Raw genomic sequence first — 18,470 nt, forward strand, 5'->3', positions numbered from 1 at the left:
ATAAAAGAAGCAAGGTTTAATTTACAGTTTTACTAAATGTACATTTCTTTTTAAAAAGTGTCATTATACACAATAAATACAATACAAAATTAATCTGTAATACTATACTTCAAATTCTCTTACGGTCTTTTTGTACATTACCATTGTTCCTTTTTTTCCATTTCTATGCTTGTGCTGCGTTTGTGTTTGAATTGTCCTCTAGGCTTAAAAGAGACACACAAAAAAACACATGGGAGGCAGGGATACAGTGGCAGAAAGATGAAACAAACTGACAGAGAACACAGTTAAAACTGGCCTGCCCCCTGCTGACTGAAATGCATAAAGTCCTAACCGTGCATCATCAGCATAATGGGCGCAGGTGTGTGTGTGTGTGTGTGTGAGAGAGAGAGAGGAGGTGTGGCCTAAAAACAAGGACCTGGAAAATCATCTGACATCAGAAGCAGAAAAGAACCAAATTTCCTTTCAACATTTCATTTACATCTTGATAGACCCAAGAGAAGTTAAAGGAAAACAACTTCACAACTTTTAAAACTGATTTCTAAACATGTTTTACTCTAAAACGCCTGCAATATGAAATGCTGGCATGATGGAGGTTGAAGCTAATTGATGTTACCAGAGCCGTCACGTCGAAGGAAATGTACTCTTGAAAAAGAGGTGGACTCAAACAATTTAGCATGTGTTGTCTGCATCTGTAGAGCACCATTATCTTTGTGATGACAGAATCTCAGTCAGTTGGTAAGACACTTTGTATTTATGACATGCTGTGATATGAACCTGGTTGTATTCCCTTCTGTCTCTCAGCTGCAGGTAGCCAATTTGAAATAAAGTTGTTGACTTATGAACTGTTTTAAATGAGCTGCCTGATGCTCTCTGAGACACCTTTTCAATCATGAGATTAACTGCTGTGGATTAGAGACTGGTGCTCAGGCCAAATGAAAGGAATGTATGAATACTGAATGAGAAAAAGAAAAGATCTAAAGTGAAAAAGGAAAAAGAAACAGAGAAATAGAAACACCATCCTGTGACAATATCATCTTGTTAACTCCAGCTTGGATGAGAGAACACATACAAAATGCCAGGTATCTTCTAGTCTGCAATTCACAAAGACCGTTTAACCTTTGACCACTCTCTCACTTATTCCACCGTGGGTCTACCTCAGGCTGTAAATGACTAAGAAATGTCTGGACAATTCAAAAAGACAAACAACGCCAACACAGCTTGGCAGAGAAGTACAGTGATACTGTTTTCACAGTGTCCCCCCTCCCCTGCCTCCAAATCTGTCTTTTAGTTCCCCCCTGTCAGTCCAGCCTGGGGCTGAGGGGCTGTTATCTGCTTTGAGTCTGGGGCACCAGGCTGCCATTGTGGCCTCGGCCACCGACCTGAGGGTGCTGGGCCAAGGAGGAGGACGAGGAAGCAGAGGAGGAGGGTGGGACTGAGGGTCTGTGGGATGAGGCTGCCGAGCCCCCTGGGCGTTGGCTTTGGTGTTGGTGGGACCTGCTGTTACCCCCTTTAATGTGTTGCCCACGGGCAGAGGGCTCCTGCTGCAGGTTTAGAATGCTGTCGATGGCACACTGCAGGTGCTCGTTCAGAGAGTCATCTGGAGGGCTGCCGCTGGAGAAGCTGGCGTTATCCATGTCGGGGGAGTCTGACTTGCAGCGTTTGGCAGGAAGCAAAGAGTCTCGTGTAAAGGATGACTCTGGAGAGGGAGGCCCAGGGGCATGCTGGTCCATTCTGAATGTCCCACCAGCCCTATGTCTGTTTTTCCCACTTGCCCTCTTGTATTTACCTACATCTGTCTCTTGGTCTGTGTGCTCCTCCCCTCTCTCCTTTGCCCCTTGTGTGGTCTTGATACCACGGTTAAACACCTCGTCCATCCCGTCCAGCCCCTGCATTGCGCCCCCTAAACGGCCCATTTCGTGGCTTGACTCTGTGTGCGAGGCCTCCCTCCCTCGTTTCTCCACCTTCACGCTGGCTATAACTGTCCGCTCTGAGGGAGGAGAGGAGGCCTCGTGCCTCGGGGGTGACGGCGTAGGTCTAGGGTAGGACAAACTCTCATCCCCTCCCCCGGGGACACCAGGTCTGACCCGGGGACTAACGTTTTCCCGGTAGGTTTTCCGAAGGGGGAGACGGCACGTTGTCTGTGAGGGGGTGGCAGTGGAAGCAGAATTGTGTTTGACCCCACCCATGTCGTGGTGATCCAATGTCCCGTTCATTTGAGTAGAGGTGGACGACGACCAAGTATGAGAAGAAGAGGTAGAGGAAGGCGGGGCTGCATTGGGGGGAACGTTACCTCTCAGTGACGGGTTGCTCTGAGTGGTTGCTGTGGTGACTGATGAGGCAGAAGAAACAGTGCATACGGGAGATTGAGTTCTGATTACTGTAGGTGAAGGAGTTGATAAAGGGTGGGCCTTTTGATGCGGTACAGCAGCTTCGAACTGAGTCTGAGGCTGGGATGTGGACTGGCTGCTCTGCTGAGGTTGAGGTGTGTGCACTGGGTCTAAGGCAGTGTTGTGGACCACCTTACTGAACCCTGTTTGATCCTGCTTGATCTTCAGCTTCAAGCCAATTCTCCTGCGAGCCTCGTAGGTTTTGATAGGCGGTTTGCTGGTTCTCTGTGGGAGAGCGTCGTCATCATCGGCTGCTTGAGAGTTGAGGGATAAAGAGGAGGAGGAGGATGCTGCTGGAGCACGACTGAAGGAGGAGCTCTGGCCGCTGGGTTCAGCCAGCCTGCTCGCTGCAGCTGGAGGTGGAGGACAGCTGCTGGTCCAGGACACAGAGGCTCCTCCTCCACCCTGCTTTATTACTAGTTTGGTAGGAGGGAAAGGGTTGGCAGAGGGGGCAGGTGGAGGTGGAGGTGGCGCTGGAGCTGGAACTGGAACTGAAACTGGAACTGGAACTGGAACTGGAATTGGAGCTGGAGCTGGAGCAGGAGCGGGAGCCGGAGCAGGAGCCGGAGTGGGTGCAGGAGGGGCGTTTGGGGCAATATTTGGGAGAGGGGCTAGGGCTGGAGCTGCAGGTGCTGGAGCAGACATGGCAGCAGCTACACCTCCACTCACTGACATGGGCTCAGCAGAAGTTGATTTCTGTTGGGATGAAACTACACTCTCCAACATGCGCGCGTTTGCCACAAACTCCTCTGCAATGAAAAAACAGAATTAAATCATTAGTGTACACCTAATTTAGATCAAGAAAAAAGCATGTATGGCCACAGATGGGAATGTTAGGATCAAGGTTTTTGCCCCCAATCCGAGTCATTTGATATTGAGTATCTGCTGATTCCATGTCCCGGTCCAACTCTTGCAGTATTGTGGATAATACAGACCCACAATGCACACTTCAAGTACTTTTAATGGTATTAAAATCAATTCTGTGTATATGCTTAACAGTTTCATACCTCTGGAATGTAATACAAGTGACTTTCTGCATCCACATAGTTACTTAAGTTTTTATTTCCATCATAAAGTAAACAAACTGAAGTATTTTATATGGCTCTTATCACAATTCTGCTTAGTGCAGCATGTTTTTTTTTCCAACAAAATATGTTTTCAGAAATTGCTCTCAAAATTGTTTAGTGTAGCATTGTAATAAAAGTACACAACACTATAAATGATTGAGATAATCATAATTCCACTTCAAAGTGTTAGTGTTATAACTTAACTGTAACATTCCCAGTCACAACAAATATGAATCGGTCACAGTTTCATTTATTACAGCATTATAATAAAACTAGTTCACTAAAATTGAGCATCAAAAATTTCAATTCCTGAGAACACAAAAGGATACCTTTATTAAAAAACTGGACAAAATGTATGTGCCAAGTATCAGACCTGACTTTGTGAGAACAAGTATCAGAAATTATTGTAGTGTAACTTGTAGCTGCCCATTGTCTACATGTGTATGCTTTGATCCAATAACCTTGTCTACAGAACATATTTTATGTTTGCTGTTCTTCTTATTTTCTACCCTTATTTCATTTTGTAATTTCTATTAATTTAATTACACATCTTTTAATTTTTTTCTCCCCTTATATGTTTGTCCATTCTATTTGATCTTTTTTTCATCTTTTATACAATTTCTTTATTTATTATATGTTTATTTAATTTTCCTTTTTGCATGACTGAAAGGTCTTCATGTTCATGGTTGTGTATTTCCACATAAACCAATATAAAAAGATTTTTTTTAAAAATCAATGTCACTTTAGGTGTTGTAGCAGTTTAAGTTGAATGTGGAAAAAAACTGTTTCTACTTGTTGGAGTAGCAGCATTCCAATGAAACCTAAATATCTGTCACAAATCATGCTCTCCGTTTATAACACCTGTGTGACAGCAGACATAAACAAAAGATCTGGTGAGACGCGTGTGCAAAATAACCACTCCCAATCAATTAAAATATGTATTGATCAGGCTCGATACTGATCCTTCCGATCCGATCTAGTCACAGTGATAGGTTACCTGGTCTTTCCTTGGCCAAAATCCTGTCCTGACTCAATGCAATCTTCTCCTCCTGAATGAACATCCGGTCAATCATCACCATCTCTGCCGAGGGGCCTAGTCTCTGCTCAGGTTCAAACACCAAAAACCATCAGTTCAATATCAATTCAAGACAAAGAAGACAACAAAAAGGCAGATGGCGAGAATGCTGGTTTATAAACTTACTTTTGACTCTGCAAATAGCAGGTAGCGATACTTATCCAGCATGGCCTGGGTCCTTTTCAGTAGATGGCAGGAGACCTTCTCAAATTCATCATCCACTGTGCACAAGAGAACCAAGGTGTTTGTTACAGAACATGAAATTGGGAAAAGGGTGCTAAACTGTGCATTGGCTGCACGAGAGGTTGGGGAGTTTGTTACCTCTTTGATAGTCTTGAGAGGAGTTGGCAGTTCCCTGGTAGAGATGGTAAGGCAGCAGTCTGTGCAGCGTGTCCTCAAAAGAGTGGAAAGGAGCACTGTAGTTTGGGTGAAGCACTGAACCCTGCTGTTTCCTCAGCTGCTCTAGCATCCTGCAGTGAGGTGTGTATAAAGAAATGATAGTTACAAAACTTGCATAATGAGACAATTGAAATATTCCATTAAAATGCATGCCACGCACACCTTGCTTCTTTGCTGGGCTCTGCACTGAAAGGCATCTTCATTTTTGTTGTCTGTGACATAAACAAACAGATTAAAAAGAGAGATTACATCTTCAAGCTTAAATAAAATAAAACAATTGTTGGATTGAAATTGTTAAATTGTTGTTTTTTCAGGAGGAGTGACTCTCCTATACCTGAGTTTGTACTGGAGCTGGGGGCTGTGGTGCAGGCATCTGAGTCAGACTAGCTCCTAACACCTGTATCTGCATCCCACCTTTCCCCAGAGTCATCCCTCCAACTGAGCTGATCACCCCTGGCTTTGGCTGAACCTGTCGGGGGGAAATCAGGGGGGTTATTCACTGAAAAAATACACATTTCTAAATTAAGTATTAAATGTTTGGAAATTGTAGAACAGAATGAATTAGCTTTGTGATGTCATTTGTACCTGTGCAGGCTGGGTAAGGCTGGCAGGAGTGACAGTCTGATTTACCATTGCTCCAGCTGGCCCTTGGGCTCCTGAGAATACCTGTAAGTCACTTGATGCTATGACAAGAGGACACAAATAATTAAAATAGGAAAAAAACTCGAGGTGTGTTCAGTGTTCTACCATTGTACATCATTTCAGGTAAATTATGCCCAACCTGTAGCAGGACTTTTGACGAGCACCGAAGTGGGCTGCAGCACTGGGGGAAGCTGAGCAGGTGTACCGGTGCTGGCTGGTGATGCAAGCACCATTTTATCAACAGGCACATCTTGCTGGGAGCTGAACTGACTAGTGGCTTGAGGCTGGGGCTGAGCAGACTGCTTGGCCTGCAGCAAGATGTTTTGTTGGACCTGAAAATACATGTGAACATTTTTTTTTTGCTATTTTTGAACAAGGAATTCTGAATCAGAGATATCGGACTCGCTTTACTTGGAGGCTACTTTTGCAAAATGACAGGAGGCCAGGGGTGAGTCAGGGGTGAATGACTATCACATAATATGTTGGTTTCTGTAAAGCCTATTTGGACTCTTGGTTTGTACTTGTATGCTGATCACCATTCCAATCATCAGCTAGGAAAGACACATTTAACCATCGATAGATAAAAACAGATAAAAACTGAACTGTTAATGTTGTTTTGATTGACATAAACCAGTTCATATTTTTACAGTGGACACTTTCTACAAGAGGGTGAAAATGTAGCATGTTAAGTCATAACATACAAGAGGCTAGTTTACTGGTAATACCTCTAATGCAAACTCCTTAACAACTTTGAATTCTGAGACGTTTGTGGTGAACTGAAACAATACCTGGTGTAGCTTCTCCAGCAGCTGTTTCTGCTGAGGCGAGGGCTGGGTGATGGCTGACAGCGTCTGAATTTGCGCTCCTACTAATTGCAGGTGGTGCTGCTGCTCTGCTGTCAGGCCCTGGATGGGAACCTGGGCTTTAACCACAGCAGTGGCAGACGTGCTGACAGGTGGAGCAGTAAACTGGTGCTGTGCAGGTGGTGCAGGAGGAGGTTTGGGTGACTGTGACATCGGGGGCATATCTTGTTGATAAGGGGCAGGCTGAGAGGCCGGCCGTGGCTGAGGCTGAAGCTGAACTTGAATGTGTGCCTGCTGTGTCTGCTGCGGCTGGCCTTGTGTAGCTGGCTGGGGGGACTCAGCCATTTGGTTGTGGACAATAAAGAGCTGCGGGTGAGATGAGGGTGTGCATGAGCGAGAGGGCGTTTGGGACTGTGGCTGAGGCTGAGAGGGAGGACGTGACTGCTGTTGATGGTGTGGTGACTGGATCTGCTGGCTCAGAGTGAGAGGGGACTGGGAAGGCTGTGGGCTGTCTGCCACTGGGGGTGCTGTGGTGTGAGTGGTCAAGGCCGGTGAGGGGGACATGCCCTGGATCTTCAGGGACTGCTGATGTCCACTGGAGGGTACCTGAAGAAGTGGAATCATAGTATAACAACATGCTTATTTGATTCAAGAATGCAAACATTTTTTTAACACAGGGGAAAATCAAGGAATCAATCACAAAAATCACACACACTGAAAATTCTGCACATGCACACAGTATATAATAAATATGATTCTAGTACATACTTCAAAATTTGACAGTAGAAACAACACAGGGCTGGGCGATATCAAAAACTTTTAGACATCAATAAAGATATGGCAAATGAATTCATGGTTATATGTAAAATTCTTAAAATAATGTTTAATACAATGACAGTGTTCCACTGTTATGCACTGCATTCGACAAAACTGCTCATAAGTGTAAAACAAACACCTCAATAACTGCTTTTGTTCCGATTTATTCATATTTTGCCTGAGACTGTTCATTTGCACATCAGCAAAATGATTATATATTATCAATAGTATCGCCCAACCCTAATACAGAATCACACAAACGCGAGTAAAATGACAAAACAATACAAAGCAAAGTGTTAGACTGAGGTAAAAGTAGTAGAAGCCCACTGATTTTTTTTCTAGCGTTTGAGGATTACACATAAAAAGGGAGCAATGATCATCTGGCGAGGCAAAAATAAAGAAACAGTTGACAAAAGCAAGAAGTCAAAGATCTGCGGGTCTGTGATGGAGAAGTAGAAGGTGATCTGAAGACTTCAGGGACTGGGGTCAGGGGAGCATGAATTATCATTTGGGGGTCATTAAACTGGTCAGCTAGGGGCTACAAGGAGCTGTGGCACAGTGAGCATGTAAATGATGAGAGAGGGGTGGAGAGGTGTGGATTGATTGATGAGTCATCGGTGAGTAATGCAGCAGATGAAGATGAGTTGATTAGATTTGAAAAGAGTGTTAGTTAAAAGTTAAACAAGTTGATCTTGACACCTTGGTAGCTCTACTATTGAGTATGAGCATGGTTTTTGTATTCTGTTACAAAATAAATACAGTGGAATGGATGAGACACATACCGAATTAGATAAATTAAGTTAAAGAAAAAGACCTGGCACTTGATTGTCAATCCAACATTCTGTAGAGGTGCATACAGTTAACTTTTGAGTTAGCACAGTGGTTGACACACAACACCAATGGACAGCTGGAATGATCATGCCTTTAAATATAACAAAGCAATGTCAGAGACACACAGAAGCTGCAAGCGAGTAATTTCTAAGCTTAGAATTGCAGTATCAGTGAGAGCCATGGAAGCAATGACTAATGCAGAAGAGAAGTACAGAGCAGTGACAGGGAAAGGTAAGATACCCTAACATTGTGGCGGCAGCAGCAGCAACAAGTGGGTGGGGCTTAACATAAAGGGGCATTTCTACCTGCTTTACAACTGCTGTCATGTGGGAGGGGCCAGGGGAAGGGCTGTGGCTCTGACCCACCCAAGAGTCAGTTAATTGGCTGTCATGGACAGCGGGGGCCGGAGCAGTGATGCTGTTGCTGCTGACGATTACAGACGCAGGTACGCCCACAGAGGGGGTTGACTCATTCTCTGTTTGGTGGTGCTGCTCCTGATTGGAGTACATTTACCATTTCAGGACGAGGGAGGGAAGAAGGAAGGGGATTGAAGGGAAGGGGAAGTAAAATAGTAAACCAAGAGATCAGACCAAGATATCACTCCGTGCATGTTATTTATTTTTTTAAGTCAATAATGTTAAGTGTACACAATTTAAGTGGATCACTGACCTGTTGGAGGAACATCTGCAGAGATTCTGGGCTTAAGATCATACTGGAGCCCTGGTTGGTGAACAGTAACCTGCCTGGACTGTGCTGAGCCTGATGGGGGACCAGCCCCACTGCTGTGACAGAAGAGGAAGAGGACACAGACATGGACGGAGAAGAAGAGGGTACTGTGGTAGCCGTGGACACAGAGGAAGCCTGCTGCATGGCGAGGATAGAGGACTGCGTTGCATGCTGCTGGGTGGGATGAGCTGCCTGGTCCGTGGAACTACCCAGCACAGTAACACACTCTCCAGGCTGGCCTTGAGCCATGGTTGCTGCTCCTGTGCTGCTGCTGCTGGGGACTCCACCTGGCTGAGGCTGCAGGGCTGGCTGAAGGCTGACTGCGGGGCTCAGCCCCTCCACCTGACTCAGCATCGTCAGGGAGTTCTGGATTGGCATGCCTTGTATAACTGTCTGGGCATGACCTGAGACAGTGTGGGTTTGTGTCTGACTTTGACTCTGAGCCAATGAGACAGGCATCTGAAAGAGGGTGGGTGTGCCCATCTGGCCAGGCTGGAGCTGAATGGGTCCAGAGAGGATGTGTGCAGCCCCAGGGTGGCCCTGTGAAGTCAACACCTGACCCAAGTTGATGTTCTGGTTCGCAGTTAAAATCTGGTTTGCAATGAGCTGTCCACCAGGACCCTGACTAGTTATGATGTGCCCCCCAGGGTGCTGGGTCAGGATCTGTCCACCTGCTTGTAGCTGTGGCAGGAGAAACTGGTGGTTCTGACCTTGCAGAACTGTCTGAGAGGGAATAACAATGCTGCCCTGTTGGTTTAACAGGTGGACACTGAGGGGCTTTCCAGATGGTTGTGCTGCTTGCTGCTTAAACAGAGTTTGTTGAAACTGAGGGCCTTGTGTTGTGGCTTGAGTACTCAGGACAACGTTAGAGCCAGGCTTTCCCGTCAGGAAGGCTACATTCTGAGCAGCAGAAACTGGAATTTGCTGCAGCGCTAGAGCCTTGTGAGCATCGTTTTGCAGGGGTTGGGGTGCTGGCTGTGGCTGCTGCTGCTGTTGTTGCTGTTTGAAGAGTTTCGGTTGGATGGCTCCCCCCTGAGGGGGTTTAGGCTGAATGGGTGTTGGTGTGCGCTGGATGATCACGTTCTGCATGATTTGGCCTGGAGTTTGCGTCTGGGGTCCAATTCCTGAACTTATAGTGGTGCTGCCAAAGCCCACAAGCCCAGCAGGAGTAGTCATTGTACCGCCACTGCTGCTGTTTGTGCTGCTGACACACACAGCTGGTCCGTTTAAAGCTGGAGATCCCAAAGTGGCTTTGTTACCTTGGATCAGAAGTCCACCCCCTGAGCCTCCAAGCCCTGCCTGAGAACCAGCACCTGATACCTCTGGCCCAGACTGATGCAGCTGGTAACCACCCATGGCTTTAGCCAGGATTGGCTGCCCAGACTGATTGATAGTCATGACTGTGGGCTGACCCACAACCTGAATCTGTCCGATACCCAAATGTCCAGACTGGCTCCCATTAGGAAGAGCTTGAAGACTTGAAATGGGTTGAAGTGTCACATTTCCCAGGCCCACAGGCTGCATAAATGGCTGAACGCTAATGGCCTTGTTCATGACCTGGGATTGGAGTTGAAGGCCCTGTTGAGCAAGCACTGACCCGAGCATGTCAGCTGTGGCATTAGGAGGAGTAGCAGTGTTGCTCGGGGCTGACCCAGGGAAAATTGCTGCTGCTCCCCCAACACCTATGCCTACACCAACAGCAGTGCCTCCAGCCCCAGAGAGGCTGGCATCAGGCAGTGTCTGTACCACCTGCGTAAGGCCCGGAATCCCAAAGGAGCCCAGGTCCAGCTCAGCCTCTGCCTCCTGTAAGCTTTGCTCTGTGATGTTGGCTTCAGCCAAGCTCTGCTGCAGGATGTCACATGGCTCATGATTTGTCCCAATGCCATTGCTCCCACCTTCACCACCTGGGGATCCTCCCAAGATGTCATCATCCTCCAGGAAGTCCAGGTCAACACTGACTCTGGGTAAGCCTGCCGGCTCATTGGCCGACAGCTGGACTGCAGGCTGGACCTCTGGAACATGGCCCTTAAAATGGAGGGAAAAAAAAGGACGAAAGGAGTGAAACCAGGTGATGGATGAGATCGATTGATGCATGTGATGGCGAGGAGTAGAACCCATAAGCATGGGCGGTATTACAGTATGCCAGGTTATTTAGAAGTCCCTTGAATGTGATTTTAAATACCGTCAAAAATACAGACCCTTATTTTTCTATTAACTTCATACTGTAGAGGCTGTACTGAGTATGTTTTCCATGCAGCGTGCATCACCTGACCTGGAGGTTACGCCTGGGCCATTCTGCATGCGTGAGCAGTGTGTGCTCAAACTGGCAGCATTTGTTGTTGCGGTGCTGCTGCTGCTACTGTTATAACTACTGTATTTCTCACACATATTCCACTCATTTATGAAGCCATGCAAGCTACTGCGTTGTCAACAACACAGTCCTGCAAATGTTTCACAATAAAATGCCTTGTGTCAACAACTGAAGAGTTTCTGTTGACAGAAACGTTGTCAGAGAGCTTGTATATTGAAACAGAAACAGGAAAGTTTGAGTAAAACAGATTTGGTTTTTCTCATGTCTGTGACAGATTAAGACACTAAAAGTGCAGTAAAAGCTAATACTGAGTCAATATAATTATCAAAAGACCATTTTCACTGTTTATTTTTGCTAAAAACTGTGTCATGTTACAAAATGAGCAGGCCTCTGTCTCTATAAATGTGCCGCAGTGTTGCTTATTAGGCAATGTGGCTCCTTTAATCTGGTAACATGGGGCTTCCCCCAAAAAACATAACAGGTTCCGCGAAATGAAGTCTTGATTTCAGTTCAAGAGAATAAGGAAAATGGATGTGAGAATATTAACTTTTGTTGTCAAGACCTGAGTGTATACTGTATTGAGTAGACTGAAATTGACAAGACGGCCTGCAGAACGTAGTGAACTCTCCAGTCGGCAGTGCTGGGGGCAGCACACTGATACCCCCATATACAATATACCCTGGTGAATTTCAAGGAAGGAAGGAATGAAAACACAGATACCGCCCAAGCCTAATAATCGAGTTAACACAGAAATGCAGACATGAAAACCCCACAAAAGCCTCTTGTAACATTGCGGCAAATCAAAGCTTGTAGAGTGTAGATATGTTAGTGGAAAAGGAGGGTATTTGGAGATGCATGCTACATAGATGGATAGAAAACAGAAGGGGGAGGATTGGGGGATTTTACTCACCCCAGTGGTAGAGAAGAACGAGCTGGAGGGGTCACTCGAACCATCCAATAGGTCGTCAGTGTCCAACTACAGACACACCCACCCAGGATAGGACAGACAGAAACCAAAGGCACCCAAACCAGCAGGCAAAAGCCACCAGGACAGAGAAACATACAGACCATCAAACAGAGGAGGAGGGCAAGGAAAGGACAGAACACAGTCCAGAGAACCGAGATTGTAAAGAACCAGCAAAAAGATAAGCAACAGAGGGGCAAAATGATAGGAGTAACACAGAGTTGGGAAGCGTTAGTATTAGCATTTTTCATTTTGTGAATTAGCCTGATAAAAAGGGGAAGGCAGGCTAAAATCATAAACGGTGTAATCAAAAAGCAAAGACAACCATTAAGCAGAGGAAGCAGTAAAAACAGGATAAATGAAAGCAGTGAGGGACGCGGGTTTCAGGGTGCATCAGCATGTAATCCAAAAATGAAGTAATGTAAACCAACTAAAATGTGCATAACTAAGACTCCTCATCACATCTGTGACAAGCCTCTTTTATATAACACAAGTCAACATACATATCTTTGTTCACTTTTCTTCTCTCATACTCACATGGGTCTCAGATCCATGAAGAAAGTCATTGAGAGCTTCTGGGTCACTGCAGGAGAAAGCAATGTATTTCACAGCAGAACAAGACAAAACTAAAGTGATGACTAAATGGTTTATTAATTATAAAACTGATCTTGCAGTGTGTTAGTGATCACTTACCAAATTACATCTAGAAGGCACCTGCCGTCTTCATCATCCATGACAACTGTTAAAGATGAAAAAGTTTCATTACAATCTTACCAAAGAAACCCACACACACAAAAAATGATCACTTCCCAAAATTATTCGGATTTCCCAGTAGCATTTATATTATTATATTAACAATGTCATATTGTATTATTTTCTAGCTAGGACTGCAGTAATATACCAATTTTAGGGTATAAGGTGATGTAATGTACATTTGCTTATTAACAATTTTGAGAAAAAAAGAGAAAAAAACTCAACAGGACAGAGAATCTCAACTGTATTTTGCGTTATTTTTCAAAGGGAGATTCTTTACACATACTTCCATTAAAATGGTTTCAAGTCTTAATTATAAATTATTTGTTCAACCAAAACTGACAATTCTGTTTTCATTCCCTTAAAGGTCAGTCTGACTGATAATAACAATATTTGTGTAATACCATGATACCAAGATACTTTCTGAAACAGTTACCATACTGTGAAAATCCCATACTGTAGCAACCCTAATTCTAGCTCCATATTTAGTACTTTGGTTGCGATGGATGAGGTATGAGTGCTGATTATTTTTAATTTGACAAAAGTAAGCCACATCCAATAGTATAACAGCTACAAAACTTCAAGAGCTTTTTCAGATGCTCCTCTACCTTAGTCTGACAAGGAGCACTGTCACGTGGTTACACTTTAACAACAATAATTTTACAGTTTAAAAAAAGTGTTTTAAATCATCCTCACACATTTTCACATTTTTCATGAATTGAGGCTGCACTTCACATTGTACTAAATAACTACAAAAAAACACCCAATCACAGAATATATTATGTTCAAAATTAATTTTAATCAAGCTTAATTAATCAATCGTAGCTAGTATGGGATACATAATTGAGCAACTGCAACCCAATTCCTTAACTGAGCTCAAGCTTGCTGATAATATGATATACTTACTTTATTTTAACAGCAAATGTGGTGGAGTTAAAAGTAATATATACAGGAAATAACAGCTTTAAAATGAAACATTGGCATTGGCCCAAAATAAACATTTCATTAATTAGTTGTTGATCATATTTGCCATATTTGGCTGTTGTCAGGACTGTCTCAGGGCGAGCAACACTCATGCCTTAAATTCGGATGAATCTTACAGTTTTGTTTAAAGTTTGTTAGATAATGATGACTATGGCATGTATTACTTGAAATCTGAGTTAAAGTAGCTTTCTTGTTTTGCCCAGTCAATGTGCACATTTTGAAAAGCATTGAATTTTGCACAGTATCAGCATCTGCAATCAGCCAAATCTAATATCAGAAGAAGAAGCTTAATTAAATGTACTTGGTTTTGACATATTTTGGTCTGTGATTGGGTGGTATTTGTAGTTCTGTGTAGTACAATGTGTAGTTCAGCATTTTTATATAAACAGAAAATGTGTGATGATTTATATAGAAGTTTGTAAAAAAACTCAAACAACTGTCTTTTTTCGAACCAGAAATGATTGTTGTTAATGTATAACCACGTGCAATTGCTTCTTGTCACACTGAGGTAGAGGAGCTTTTGAAAAAGCTCTGGAAGTTTCCTAGTTGTCTTGTCTTGCTAGAAGACATGACTAACTTCTGTCAAAATAAATAAAATAAATCAACTCTCATACCAAACCCATCATAAATAACTGCATTCCCCCAATATTATAGATAAACAAATGAAAGTACATGGTGTGATAATTAATTTTCATATCAAGATATACCTTAAAACCAGTGTATCGCTGCAACTCTAATCTATAAAAAATCCAACAACTTGCATCTCAACTTTATTTACTAATTGGTATTACAAATTCCATCATAGACCAAATTCAGAAATTGCTACTGATTTTGATTAATATACATATCTGGCATTGTGTGCATTTAATTGTTGCACCTTATTCTTAACCACTTTTTTATTGTTAATGATTTATTTATTTTTACTCTATTGGCATGTGTTCTCACTTTGTACAGCACAACAACTTCACTATGGATATTTTTTAAATCCCACAATGTTCTTCTCATTCACATTATGAGATATGACTTAAAACATGACATCACATATTGCTGTCAGGCGTCTGTGGAGTCTGCAGTGGGTCTTATCAAAATAAAGCAAGTAAGAAGGCAGGTTGTTGGACTTAAACATTCACATTTACACCTACAATAAAGATAAATGGGTTCCTTACAAACAGAAAACAAAGTCAACATTTTCACATATGAGCCCACCTTCAGCATCATTAGTAACATGTCATTTTTGCATTTATGTTTAGCCAAGAACAAGACACTCTTCTGCTGTTGTGAACTTAAGAGATCACGCAGCAATTATGTTTGCTACACACCGAGAAACAGCGGACAGCAAGCAATAGACAACAAACCGAAAACGCGCGGTTTTTACGCAACCTGGAAAGATTTGGAGCATGGACTCTCGCTGAATTCACCACCAAGTCTCAACAAATGTGCATACCACTTTCAATAACAAAAAAACAAGTCAACAAGAATTCCAGACACAAATACAACAGAGGTTACAGGGGGGTTGCATCCCCGGTTGCCGCTCTTGAGAGGCAGCGAATTGTAGCCATTACTCGGTCAGAACAGAGCCAGTGCGCAGGATATGAATGGAGACACTGCAAGCGGCTTGCTACATGCTAGCTGGTGTTTTCAAAAATCGTTTAATGCATATTTTGCCTATTTGTTACAATACACAGAGTTTGACAACCATGTGACCGTCGTAAGACTCTAATTTGATAAAACGTTTGATTTCAAAGCCCCGTTTCACCTCTATATCCAGCATTTTGATGCATCTGGATTGAATTTCGTTAGCCTAGCTAGCTAGCCTGCTAGCCCAGCTATCAACAATATTCAGACGCACAGCTAGCTTGAGCCTTTGACATTCAAAACAAACCACCGAGTGACACAATTTTAACGCTCGCAATGCACAGCGGCACTTTGATTCAACCGAGACACAGTAGTACTGTTTGCTTAGAACTGTAAACGCAATTGCGTAGCGAGCTATCTATCTCTCCTTGCAAGCAAAATATGAGTTAATGTTGGAATACTCTTGGATGAGGGGGGTATGCTTGGGAATTCGGTGGAAAATGACCATGTTTGCCGGGTCGTGCAGCGATGTGGCGCTCCGGTTGCGATAGCCGTGCAGTTTGCGGCTTCGCTGCAGTGCGAGAATATTGCAGCTTTGTTACAGTTATTCGGATTAATAGAGAAATCTCTACATTATAACAAACTCACCCGAGACGATAGAGGTGCAGGCAGCGCGGGGTCTCCAGGACAGCCTCGCACGGGCTGCTGTACAGGACCCAACTACAGGCAGGAAACAGGAGACTTCCGTTTTGCCTGAGTGAAATCTGCTCCTCGTCTGTGTGCCTGTGCAGGAAAAAGTACTCAAATGCTTTAAAATACTAACACCTCCCTGAGAAAATAGCTACCCCACTACGAGTAAAAGGCGTGCATTCAAAATTTCAATTAAGTAAAAGTAGTAGTGTTAAGAGTATTTGCATAAAATACACTTAACCCTTTAAAGCTGGGCAATTTGGCGTGATTTGTTTGAAAAACATAGGCAGACCCCCAAACAATTCAAAAAACAAATGAACTTAAAATTAGCCAAAACAAACAAAAGTAGAAAAAAAACCCAAACAATTCAAAAAACAAAAGAACTTAAAATTAGCCAAAACAAACAAACAAAATGGGAAAGTAGAAAAAAAAAAAAAAAGAAAAAGGGCAAGGCCAGAAAAAAGTGCTTAACCCTTTGATATCTAAGCACATTGGCTTGATTTGTCTCAAAAACCCGGGAAAGGTAAGAAATAACGACAAAAAAAGCAAGATAATAGTAAAATGTTATAAGAAAATTAAAAATAAAAATTACAAAAGTTAAAAAAAATAATAATAATGAAAAAGTTTAAAAACGAACAGAACAAAACAATGGCCGTGAGAAAGTGCTAAAAAAAAAATGTAAAAAGGTAAAACAACTAATCTGGCCAATAGTTAATATCAATATATTTATTTTTATTTCCATCTAATTTTAGTGATCATCAAGTCTCTTCTGTAGTTGAATTAACATAATATTATGCATGCTCTCATTATGATGGCCTACCAGCAGATGTGCAAAACAAGAAACATGCTTCAACTTAGGGTTAATGTTCTGTACATGGTACAAAATGGTACACTTGATGCCTTCAGGGTGTTGTCAGAAATGTTAGAGTTAAGTGTTATTGAAGAGAGACAATATAACTGATCAGTTTGACAATATATTTAATTGATATGTGTTTTGTTTATAATCTTTATTTAGTCTATATGAATGTGGTTGTTGTATCACCATTAGTTAGTAAATTAACCATATACCAATGATTACATACAATCATCAACATCACTCAGTATTTTGAGGTATTTGTACTTTCCTTGTCTATTTTTTATGCTACATCATACTTCCACACCACTACAATTCTTTACTTTTAACCCCGCCACATTTATCTGGTATCTTTAGTTTAATGCAGAATCAGAGTGACTTGTAATGCAAAAATTAAATCACATGTAAATTAGATGTATGTTCACAAGTTACCCAGCTGTGTAAAAAGTAATTAAAATGAACCGCTCTTTTTACCAACTGCAACTTTAAAGTGATGTACACATGAAAGCATCACTAATTATAATACAACAATATAATTATTCTGCATAATGTGTAGCCTACTTTTACTTTTTGTCCTTAAAGTATATTTCAGTGCTAAAATGTTTGTACTTTTATGTTAAAATGTTGAATGTATCGCTTTCATTAGCAAAAGAATATTTCTCCTGTGGTAATTATACTAAAATATCTCAGAATTCTCCCCTGACTTTCAACTGAATTCTTTAAATGATTAATTTCTTTTTTCTTTTCTTTTTTTTTTTTTTAGCAAAAATACACAAACAAGTGGCACCATTAACAATTATTAAGTACAGTGATGTACCGTAACAATGTAGTAATACCTTGTTACATTATTTGTACTTTATTAGAGTTTTTAATATTTCTGTCAACTTTCACTTTTACTCCACTACATTTCCTAAATAAAATGTGTACTTTTATTTAACTACATTTCCCCAGAGCATTTTAGTTAGCCTACTTATGACAAAATAATAATAATATACAATCCTGACAAGTTTTATAATACAACTGGGAAAATACATTTTTTTTCAGATATCAGATCCAGTGGGAAAAATGTTTTAAAGTGTCACATAAATGTTGTGCTTTTATTCCTTTTTATCAGTTTTGAAGATTTTATGTAAAAAAAACCCCAAAACGAACAAACACTGATGTACAGACATTTAAATACACAGTACATTCAGTCAGGGGATTTGAGGAAGAAAGTAACATAATTTTCCAAAAGCTTGACATTTTTTTTTGTTATTAATTAAGTTGAGTGACTTAAGAAGAGCTTTCACTTCCAGGAGTAAAGATACACACTTAGCAGTTGACTTCGAGAATTTCTGTTTATGAATGAAAAAAAAAAAAAAGAAAAAAACATTTAAAAGAAATTGACAGTTTATCAAATTATACAGTACATTTTACAGGTATATGATTCATTTAAAAACACTGAAAAGGATCATTTTAGTAACATATCTGAAACAATTTCATATACATGAAAAAGAAAAAAACCCACAACATAAAACCAAAACCAAAAAAAACAGATAACATTAAATTATAATTATTTAAATTTCATTTTTATTTGTCAAATACACAAAATTAA

General features: G+C 41.8%; 1 protein-coding gene across 3 annotated transcripts; it reads right to left on the bottom strand.

Annotated features, from left to right (window-relative positions):
* Positions 1–277: 277 nt before the first annotated feature.
* Positions 278–16,018, bottom strand: bicra (BRD4 interacting chromatin remodeling complex associated protein). Of its 3 annotated transcripts, none has more exons than XM_042487259.1 (14): positions 15,982–16,018; positions 12,715–12,760; positions 12,559–12,604; positions 8,690–10,771; positions 8,326–8,514; positions 6,359–6,979; positions 5,710–5,902; positions 5,514–5,611; positions 5,263–5,397; positions 5,091–5,140; positions 4,851–4,999; positions 4,656–4,750; positions 4,452–4,554; positions 278–3,136 (listed from the first exon to the last, which is right to left on the bottom strand). In XM_042487259.1, exons 2-14 carry the CDS (start codon positions 12,753–12,755, stop codon positions 1,326–1,328), a joined length of 5,613 nt encoding a protein of 1,870 aa, XP_042343193.1. In that variant the 5' UTR covers positions 12,756–12,760; positions 15,982–16,018; the 3' UTR covers positions 278–1,325. The 3 variants fall into 3 exon arrangements, with proteins under 3 accessions (XP_042343193.1, XP_042343192.1, XP_042343194.1); XM_042487258.1 differs by having other exon boundaries at positions 4,452–4,557; XM_042487260.1 differs by lacking the exon at positions 8,326–8,514 and having other exon boundaries at positions 4,452–4,557; positions 15,982–16,017.
* Between the last annotated feature and the right edge of the window lie 2,452 nt (positions 16,019–18,470).

The sequence above is a fragment of the Plectropomus leopardus genome, chromosome 5 (assembly GCF_008729295.1).
Source record: "Plectropomus leopardus isolate mb chromosome 5, YSFRI_Pleo_2.0, whole genome shotgun sequence".
NCBI lineage: Eukaryota > Metazoa > Chordata > Actinopteri > Perciformes > Serranidae > Plectropomus > Plectropomus leopardus.